The 11,503-nt window shown below is 39.0% G+C and overlaps 1 protein-coding gene across 1 annotated transcript; it reads right to left on the bottom strand.

The window, feature by feature from the left end:
• Positions 1–8,663: 8,663 nt before the first annotated feature.
• Positions 8,664–10,937, bottom strand: LOC307132025 (E3 SUMO-protein ligase ZBED1-like; the record flags this gene model as incomplete). Its single annotated transcript, XM_079826159.1, has 2 exons — positions 8,664–9,455; positions 9,867–10,937. 2 exons carry the CDS (start codon positions 10,935–10,937, stop codon positions 8,664–8,666), a joined length of 1,863 nt encoding a protein of 620 aa, XP_079682285.1.
• Between the last annotated feature and the right edge of the window lie 566 nt (positions 10,938–11,503).

Raw genomic sequence — 11,503 nt, 5'->3', positions numbered from 1 at the left:
CTTTTTGTCCCTTAAAAAAGCTTCCCACACTTTCAAAACACACCTCTCTCCTTAAATGTCTGCCAGCATTTCTTCTATCGAGTCCACCCAAACCTAACAAAAACCCACACATTCTCTTTACACCTGCCGGAATCATCTAAGTGGTCGGCTGCTTCTCTTCTTCTGATTCGACCCCATTACTTCACACTTTTCTTCAGGTTTAGATGCCAAACTAAAGCTTACTGCGCAATAACACCAGCGTTTCCTGTACCTGACAACAGAGGAGCCGCAAACATGCGGAAACAGCCAAGGGAACAACAGACAGATCCGCATCATTAATATTTTACTAATATGACAGTAGAAAGTGATGTGAAGGCATCACTTTTAATGAGAACAGACAAAAGCATGTGTACAGAACAAAGAGCTGTGAATGACGGAGAGAAAGAGGTTTTAGCTTGAGTGTGCCGATTCGTGCGTGTATGGAGGTAGATGATACAAAAATACAAAGAAATGACACAGCTCAAAGCTGACATAGTAGGGTAATTTGTAAGATCACAGACCCTCAGGGGTGAATTCACTAAAACAGCTGTGTCACTTTTGTGCATGGTTAAGGCCCCGATATACTTCGAGCGAAATCGAAAAACAAACTGATGTGACGTCATTTAGAAGAAAATACGACTGAAACAAAGTTTTTGCTTGGAGTTCGTTTTGGGAGTTTGAAACAGCTTGCCAAAGTGAAACTTTCCGGAAAAGTTTGCTCCAGCTGCTAAACACATTCGTACTACCATTGCTCCATGGTGATTACGTAATAGGTAGGTGTGCGCGGAGGCTCCGCCTTCTTTCATGTGAAAATCTTTTCTGGTTCATTTGGCCTGTGAAGTAGGTAGAGGTCAGACGTCAGTGAGTGAAAACATGAACACTGGAAAGTGGCATTATAGTAGAAAAATGCAGTTGTACTTTTGATAAAACGAGACACTGACAATGTTTTTCATGTTTAAAGGCTAACTAAACCCCAGCTCAGCGCTTAACTCCACCCACTGGCAATTTTTGAAAAATGCTGGAAAAGTGGGCAGAACCCAGCGGAAGCCGGGGTGCCTGAGACCCGCAGTGACGGATTGATTGACAGCTGTCTGACTCGCGAGTCGAAAGACGGAGAATGAATGGAGTGACGCCAGCTTTGCAACAGAGCGGTCATTCTCCTACCTTCACCTGAAGTGGAGGGTGAATTTTCTGTAGACACAGACCCAGAGCCTTATCAATGTGAGCCGCTGGCTCAAACTGCGTTAAAGGTAGGGTAAGAGGTAAGAGGTAAAGGGTAAGGTAAGAATTGGTTACAAAACTTTTTTTCCAATTTTGTTTAAACTTTCTTTATATATCAATACATAATTAAAATGTAAGTACTCTGAAAAAAAAAGTATAAAAATTGAGTGTCTGTAGACCTCTCACAACTGTTTTAAAGACAGCTCATTATTTCCATTCACTCCACCTTCCAAAGCCACGCCCCCAAAACACATGAAAGCGCTACGTCGACCGCTCAGCTGGAAGACGCATTATTTACCTGAGACGAGCGGAGAAGAAGGAGCGGAGTGCATGTAGTGACATCATGTCAGAATCACATGTAATAAAAAATCTAACTTTATCATTATGAATATAAACAAATAAGATGTCTTTTAGTACTCACTATCAAGCTAGAATGCCGATACTGGTAAAGTTTAAAATACACACACAACACAGTGTCTACGACACACACAGATACAAGATAAAAACATCAGTAAACATAGCTAGAGAATATAAAAACAAACCAAAGGCGGAAATAAATGTGCAGGTAAAGTTCCCGGTGAACATGGTAAAAGAGTTTAGACAGAGGGTAGTAGCTAAAGCTAACTTAGTTCTAAAAAAAGTTCCTGGATGCAGTGTACTAGCTTTTACATATGCATTTTGTTATCTAAAGTTACATTTTGCGAAATTCAACATGACAGCGATCAACTTGAGCTAAGCATATTGAGTATTTATCATCTCTACTAATGGCTCGCTAAGTGTATAACATTGTAACTTTATGCTAAGTAATGTTATGTTAGCTATATTAGGCAGCTACGTGTGCTAGTGATACATACTTCATGAAAACATAAACCAAAAAAATGTATAATCAAAATGAAAGATTACCTGTCCAGCAGAAATACAGCCTCTTGAACTCCTCAAATCAAACGGGTGCGCGCATGTGGGCAGATGCTGTAGCAAAAGGGGTGGTAGCGAGAGAGAGTGTCAGTCGCCCAAGCCAATCACTTGTTTTGTCCCGGACGAAAATAATTAGCGGTGTTTATTGCAGATTAAAAAGTCTAGAGTCACTCGATATTTATACTTTCTTTTTCAGAGTACTTACATTTTAATTATGTATTGACAAATAAAGAAAGTTTAAACAAATTTGGACAAAAGTGTTTTAGATAATTCTTACCTACCCTACCTTTAACTCCCGATGCGACGATGCTAGTGAAGCAGCAGCGCAAGAGAACTGACCTAATCTATGAACAGTCAAATCCTTACACTGAATGCCACTAAAAATAGATCAGATATCTGATATACATACAATGTATTTTCATTCAAATGAATTGAATCAATAAGCAGCGCAGGACCAATAAGTTCAGACCTAAAAGCCTATTATAAACGGATTTCCTCAAATAAGTGCCAGGGGCGCGGATAGTGAGCCGTTGGAGGTACCATCCTACGTCACGATGTACCACAATGTCCAATAGGAAAATTCAACTGCAGTAGCCACCGTTCAACCTTAAGAGGGCAGCACTTTGGCGGTTTTACACCATATTTTATAGAATTAAAACACTTTATACTCAAATGTCAACACATTTACTCGAATCAATGAACAGCATTAATAAAGTCCCAGTATTTCAGATCATTAACTAAAAAAAGTTGGTTTAGGGTTTAGTTACCCTTTAATATGGTAAAGCTGCTTGATTTTACATCTACTGTATAAAGTGATATATAAATAAACGTGGTAGAGCTTGTGCAAACATAACCACGTTGCTATAATCAGATGCTTTTCTAATGCTTTATTAAAATGCTTACTGTTTTTTTATTTTGTTTTGTGTGCATTTTATTGATAGGAAATCATATAGCACATATTTACATATTCATCTAACCGTCGCTCTCAGCAGTTCGGGCGGCTTCAGATGTTCAATAACAGTATATCGCTTCTCACGCGTCACCCCTAAATAGGGTTACCAACTGTCCCGTATTAGCCACGAAGTCAAGTATATTGGGCCTAATTGATTTGTCCTGTACGTGATCTACCTTGTCCCGTTTATTGACTACTACACTGATCTAACCACTGACTGATACAACAGCAACAATATCAGTGCTGATCACGACACTCGAGAATGATCACCGACACCTGTCATCATCCCATCACAGCCCCCCATAAGTAAATGCGCCAATTCCTCCAAACACACACAAAAAAGAAAATTCATGTGTGACGCTGTTCAGTCGATTTGGCATGCGGAAATGTGGATTAAAATGCTAATATGGATAAACCTGCAAAAAAGAAAAGACAGTGCCGCAGGCATAAGTCTAGACCATATGAATGACAAAGTCTAAATTGAGAATTAATCATTCTTTTGGGACAAATCATTGTTTGATTTGCGAACTGCAGAATCCTCTGCCGGCTCATATTTTGAGTGCCCCTTATTTTCCAATAAAGAACCACTATTGTCCTTTATTTTCCTCTTCTGAAGTTAGCAGCCCTACCCCTAAACGAAGGTGAAAAAGAACTTCACCGTGGGTATACCGGGGCCTTTCTTTCAGCACCTAGCACTAGAACCGACCATTGCACCATGGAATTCTCCATCTTGAGAACCATGCAGGCTCAAACATGTTTTTGGGCATGTTTGCTCTGTTATTCAATCCTTTTGGGCTGTTTTTAGAACTAGTTCCTTAGGAGCATTTGATTCTGGATCTGGTTCATTTTCTCCCTTAGTTTGGTACGTTTAGCATCCACACCAAAACATCTGAGCAGTTTGATTTAAAGTGAACTCTGAGATGTTGAAACTGAGCGCAATTCCAAAAAAACGCTGATGGGAGTGTAAACGTGATCTACTGACGACACACAAACTAAAGAACAAAGATGCAGCTGGATAATTTTCATAATGACCAATGCAATCTACCAAGAGCAGCGCAAATTAGCATCTGGTTTAAGACATGCTTTCTTGGGCGGTAAATAATGCCGCAAATACCAGTAAATTGACTAGCGCAAACCTTATTAAATCCCCTTGCATGATTTAAATACTCTCCTCCTATAAATTTTGTGTCTGGAAAGGAAAACTCCTGCATATGCAATAAGGTCAGCCACAAAAATAAATATGCCCAAGCCTTTTCAGAGCTAATTTTTCACTACGTGTCTTTAGTAAATCCTGACTGTAGTTTTTTTTTTATTCCCAAAAGAGGGTTTGCATTGATGTAAATCTGGCCCATAAAGTGTATCTTTAGCTACACGTTGTCATATGAACAACCAAACACTAACACTGATTGAACTCTTGTGATGATACACAGGGCAACTTTTTGAGCAATGTTGCCATCAACGGGCAACCAGGTGAGAGACAGGGCCTATGACTGATCTAAAGTATCCAGATACAAATTTGTTGCCCATTCTCAATGGGAAAGTGCCCAAGCAACATCGCTCGGCAACATTGCTCAAAAAAGTTGCCCCGTGTATCACCACCTTTACAGTTAGTAAGCTGTGTGTGAGCAATACACTAAAAACAATTGACTGATACAGCATGTGTCATTTACTCCAGATTCAGATCACACTGGTTGTGATGTATGTGATTGATTCACTAAAAAGAATTAACTCATTAAAATCAGTTCAGGAATTGGACTACACTGGTTGCATTCGGACGCATTAGAGCAGATTAGCATTTATGCTACAAATGCAGTGTCCACATGCATTTGTCACCTTCAAATGTGGACAAGTGCAACATTTTAAACATGTTTACATCTGTATCTAGCATCATCGCACTTTAAACAGATTTCTCTAAATGAATGTTAATTCCAGAAAAGTGGGTCTCTCTTACTGCACACAACTTTTCATCCACACGCATACCTTCGTTGCACCCAAATCACCTTAGTGTCCTTCTGTGCCAGTCTGAGGGTGAGATGTGTAGATTAGGCTAGTACAGAGCACACTTGAGAAGTAACAAGGCACAAATTAGACTTCATATCTCTCCTAAACGTCAGTGTAGAGCATGGCACGAGCTGGCTCATCCATGACTCCACTGGGGCCGTGTGTAGACAGGGCTTGCCTGATTCAGTGGCCTCTCCCCTCAACCACCAGCAGCAGCTTAATTGGGCAAACAACATGAGGCTGTCTCTGTGTCCCAGCCCGTAGCTCTCGCTCTCTCAGCGAGTGCTTATCAGGTGTCCAAACTCAATGACAAAACATGCTGCTTTAGTTAGTGAGAAGAAATGTGCTCACCCTGGCAAACTCTCCTTTACACATACCCAACTTTATACACACACCTTGACACACAAAGCACAAACACTGTAAAAAGTAAAAATGTGCAGTTGTTAACTTAAAGGGGTAGTTTATCCAAAAATAATTTACTCATTCTCATGTCATTCCATGTCATCAGTGTGACTTTCTTTATTCTGAATTTTTTTTTTGAAGAATGTTGGTAACCATAAACCATTTAAGTAACAAGGACTTCCATTATATGGACAAAAAACAGACAATCTGAAAACAAAATATCTTCCTTTAAGGGCCATTTTTGACATGTTTTATAGACTCAATATTGTTTCTTACTCAAATGTGGTGTTAATTGTTAATTAAAAGTTAGTAAAGTCGGCATGAAAAAGAAGTTGTGATAGCCTTTTCTTTATTGTGACGTATATCCCAGTAAAAACAGCTTCTCAAACAAGAAAAAAAAATATGGTGGGACTTGATTTTTTCCATCTGGAATTGGCTGGATCGTTGTGGTTGGCTATTGCAGCGATCCCATGAGGGATTATTTTGATTAAAGATTATAAAGGCACATGAAATAGAAAATCATGTGCATGGTTAAATCATCCTTAATAAATCATTATAATTAATAATGCAATATTCCACACAAAGAAAAAAAAAAAGAATTGCCAAGATTGATTTCATAGTGACTTTATCTGAAAATGCTGATATCTGTTCTAGATCTTCATGGAATGGTCATTCATGTTTATAAGAGAAGTAGAGAGCAGAGAGAAGTATGAGAAGTCTGATTTGTGAATTAATTATTCTTTTTTTTTGTCATGTAAATGATTATTCTTGTAAAAGAATCGGTAGATCTGATTCGTAAAACTGATCTACAAATGATTTCTTCATTACAATTCCTCAAATTTTCTTTGTGTTCCACATAAAAACGTAAGCATACAAGTTTTAAACGGCATGAGGTTGAGTAAATGATGACATAATATTAATTACTTTCATTGATTTTACATAATATGGTCATATAGATTCAGTCATATTAAATACTTAAAACCTGCATTGATAGATTCAAACTTATAAAAAAGAAAGGAACAGTGAACGCACACACACACACACACACACACACACACACACACACACACACACACACACACACACACACACACACACACACACACACACACACACACGTTTGTTTTTGTGAAATGTGAGGACATTCCATAGGCGTAATGGTTTTTATACCGTACAAACCGTATTTTCTATCCCCTTACACTGCCCCTGCCCCTAAACCTAACCCTCACAGGAGACTGTGCAGTTCACTTTCTGTGAAAAAAAAATCCTGTATGATTTATAAGCATTTTGAAAAGTGAGGACATGGGTAACGTCCTCATATTTCACCCTCTTTTTGTAATACCTATGTCATACCCATGTCATTATACACATTTGTGTCCTGATATTTCACAAAAACATGCCACACACACACACACACACACACACACACACACACACACACACACACACACACACACACACACACACACACACACACACACACACACACACACACACACACACACACACACACACACACACACACACACACACACACACACACACACACACACACACACACACACACACACACACCTCATTCTGTGGTGACAGTGGTAAAGCATTAAGGAGTTACACTTGCATTTGTAGAATGTGCACATCAGTTAATGGGTCACCTGTGATACATCTTCATCGGAGAGCAGTAGGGCATGTGGAGAAAAAAATCCCCCTAGGACTGGAGATATAGGAGGCCTGTCACACAGCCAGGGTCACAACATACTGCAAAATAAAGAGGAAAATACCCCTAATCCATCAGAACACCTTTTTCTACTTAGACAGAGACAAAGAAGGAGGGAGAGAGAGAGACAGCGAGAGGGGGAGTGTAAGTGATTCAAAATAGAAAGGAGAAACAGCCATATCACTGCTGACATTATATTATATATATATATATATATATATATATATATATATATATATATATATATATATATATATATATATATATATATACAAATATTATACAATATCAAAAAGAAAAAAAAAATTCAGTTCCTTTTTAAGAAAAGAAAAAAGTATAAGTATAACCACACAGTGTGGATGACACTAATTAATAAAGGAACCACATAAAAACCTAACACACACACACACACATATATATATATATATATATATACATATATATACTTACAGTGGGGAGAACAAGTATTTGATACACTGCCGATTTTGCAGGTTTTCCTACTTACAAAGCATGTAGAGGTCTGTCATTTTTATCATAGGTACACTTCAACTGTGAGAGACGGAATCTAAAACAAAAATCCATAAAATCACATTGTATGATTTTTAAATAATTAATTTGCATTTTATTGCATGACATAAGTATTTGATCACCTACCAACCAGTAAGAATTCCGGCTCTCACAGACCTGTTAGTTTTTCTTTCTGCTGTATATTCTTAGGTTTTCTCCGAACAAATTTTAACCGGTCCAATCAGCGAACAGAGGGAGTGGCTGAGAACGATGACGTTGATGTCGTGCGCTAGTTTGAGTTGTAGTTCAGAAATGGCAGCGGAGAAAGATGCGAGCAAAGCCATTCATTACTAGGGCTGGGAATCACTGGGTACCTCACGATACGATACGATACGATATGCGATACATTGTTCACGATACCGATAATATCACGATATGGCGATACTGCGATAATCGATATATTATCAATAATAACTCACGATATATCATGTTTTAAGAAATAAAACAAATTTTTTTTAATTAGGAAAATTAATCTCCATTTTTTTTTTTTTGCTGAAACACAATAACAAAAACAACTTGTGTCTTATTAGTTGCAACAAAACAGTCACAGACACTATTTTAGTGTAACATTGCTGCAATCAGTAATACTATGTCTTTGACAAACGGTGACACCATTTGGGTGCAAAATAGCTGTAAGGCTGAGGACAGATTCAGTGTAAACAATACTATATAATTGTCCTTCATAAAAATGAACAGTGACACTAAGTGCAAGAAACAAACCTTTGGGCTACTGCTTTCAAATAAAAAAATAAAATAAATATATCAGGGATAAAGTACATCTAAAATGTACCCTACTTAAAGTGCATCCAAAATAAAAAAAAAATCAAAAGAATTAAGAACAAAATAGAAAACAGCTTCATGTGATGTGTTTTATATGTTCATATTTTTCTTGAGAAAGAGGAGTTGGTCAGCATGTTCAGGAGTGAGTGAACTTCTTTGGGCACTGATGATATCTCCTGCAGTTGAAAAGACCCTCTCAGCTGCTACACTGGTCCCAGGAATACACAAATGCATATGGGCCAGCTTGGAGAGGAGAGGGAACACATTATGCTGAGATTTCCACCACAACAGTGGATCTTCAGTGAGAGGCAGAGAAGGAGCATCTTGATATTGTTTTATCTCCTTCTCTGCAATTGAGGTTGCTGATGTAGAGACATAAGAGGTCTTCTTGAAGGTCTGACCAAGAAGATCAACAAGTGCAGACTTTCTTTTCTTTGCTGTGCAGGTCTCCTCTTCCTCTAAATCCCCCTGAACATCACCACAAGGCACTGGAACATCCTCCTTTAAAGCTGCAGCTTTTGACTGTAGTTTTGCATAAGTGTCTTGCACTTCTTCAGGTGACAGAAATAAAAGGGATTTGAATCTAGGGTCCAGGGCTGAGGACATGCGTAGGAGATCTTTTTCCACCTCTGATTGATATCTCTTTGAAAGGTCTTGATTGATGGCTCCCTTAATCTCTCGAACCAGAGGAGAATCTTCTTCAGTGCTGGTTGTGTCTCGCAGCAGTTGGGCATGAAGAGGAGCAACCACTGAAATGGTGGGATTCTTTTCCTCACACATGATGTTTGTTGCCACAAGCATTGGTCTAAGTGCTTCCACCATCTCTTCAGCGCTTGAGATGTCATTCTCTGTCAGTGCACAGTCAGTCACATTCTTTCTCACCTTAATAAAAAAAGAAAAAAAAGGCAAAATACAATTTATTAATAAAATGTATATAATTATTGTTCTTTATTTTAACTGTATAGCAAACTGTATGATGTAATCTAATGTTTTTATTTGGATTATATATATATATATATATATATATATATATATATATATATATATATATATATATATATATATATATATATATATATATATATATATATATATATTTATTTATATATATATTTATTTTTGATATCTTTTTAATATGTATAAAGTATTTATTCATTGAATCAAGTAAGTTTATATCATATACATTAGTATTTATTTACAAACTTATTAATTGTTTACAATAAATTATTCACAATAAATTATTCACATTTATTACATATAGATTACAACTTCTACATTACAAACTTTTCTTACCTCTGGTGATAAGAGGGCAGCACAGACAGCTGGCTGTTGCTCAAGAAACCTGGAGACCATCTCATAGGCACTATTCCAACGAACAGGCATGTCCGTGATGAGCTTGTGATGGGGGAGGCCAAGAAGTTTCTGGTTTCTTTTCAGTGCTTCTGCTCCAGTTGTGCTTCTATGAAAGAAGGTTGAGATCCTCCTAACTTTGACAAGTACCTTGGCAACAGCAGCCATTTTCAGCGCACGTTGGGATGCAAGATTTAAAACATGAGCAAAACATCTAACATGTTGGTATCCTGCTAAGTCCATTGCTACACACATGTTTGATGCATTGTTGGTGACAACCACTGGCTTCTTAGCATCAAGATGCCACTCCCCCACTGCGGCTTTCAGTACATCGGCAATGTGTGTCCCAGTATGGGTTTCGTGCATTGCTCGGGTTTGCAGGACATATGACTTCATTTCCCAGTCTTCGTTTATAAAATGTACAGTGAACGTCATGTAGGACTCCATGGCTCTCGATGTCCACCCGTCACACGTGAGCCCCACTCTTTCTGCCGACTCGAGTGCTGACTCAACTGTAGCCCTGGTCTGGTCATAAAGTGCAGGAATAATTTTTTCAGCAAAATATTTCCGTGAGGGAATATCAAAGCGTGGCTCTAAGACTTTCATCAAAAAGCAGAACCCCTCATTCTCCACCTCGCTGTACGGACGGAGCCCTTTACACATGTAAACAGCGATCCCATTTGTGATAGACTTTGCCCTCGCAGAACAAGGTGGTAGCTTTGCCTGGAAAAAGGTGTTTACACCGGAGTTTGTCGGCTTTGAGCCAGCACCAACCACGGCTTTCTCACAGAGCTCCGGGTGATGCCGCGTGAGGTGGCTGTGCATGTTGGTCGTGTTTCCCGTGTAGCGGACTTTTGCAAAGCAGTTCTTGCATATTGCGTAGTCCTTTTCTAGCTTTGCCCCGTCCGCACTGCTATAAAATCCAAAGTGAGTCCACACTTTGGATTTAAAAGATGCTGGAGCGTCCTTTAACTTCTTGCTCTCACTACTTCTTTCCTTGCTTGACTCCGCCATTTTCAAGTGTGTGTACGTATTTTTTTCGCCCACAACAGCCAAACTCGCAACGCGCGCCCCCTATCTACTTCCGTAGAAGGGTCTCATCAAGGGATAATGAATATAGCGTTTTATAACGGCTTTTAAGATCGATACTTGGCGAGAGCGCATCGAGAATCGATCGCGGGAGTAAATATCGCGAGATATCGCCATATCGATATTTTGGCGCACCCCTATTCATTACGTTGTGGCACCGCTGCCGAATATCCAGAAGTTAAAGCCGGAGCAGGAACAATCTTTGCTGAGTTTTGTTGGTGGCCATGATGTTGTGATCCTCCTCTCCACGGGGTTCGGGAAACGTTTGATTTTCCAGCTCGCCCCGTTAGTGGTGAAGGAGTTGGCTGAAGCCCTATTTGGACGGTAATTGTTTCTCGTGGGGTCGTAAGGTATTGTCATCATTTACAGAGGATTTTACTACCGTCCGTCTCCCACCACCCGCGTAAAAAACCCAGGCCGAATTACCTACTGCTTTTGACAAACACCTAGGTCGTGTGGTAATTTAATTGCTGTCCGAATCCACATTTCTG

This window comes from Gobio gobio (genome assembly GCF_949357685.1).
Source record: "Gobio gobio genome assembly, chromosome: 9".
NCBI classification, from domain to species: Eukaryota; Metazoa; Chordata; class Actinopteri; order Cypriniformes; family Gobionidae; genus Gobio; species Gobio gobio.
Note: the sequence above shows the minus strand (reverse complement) of the source record. Positions and strands in the feature narration are given on the sequence as shown.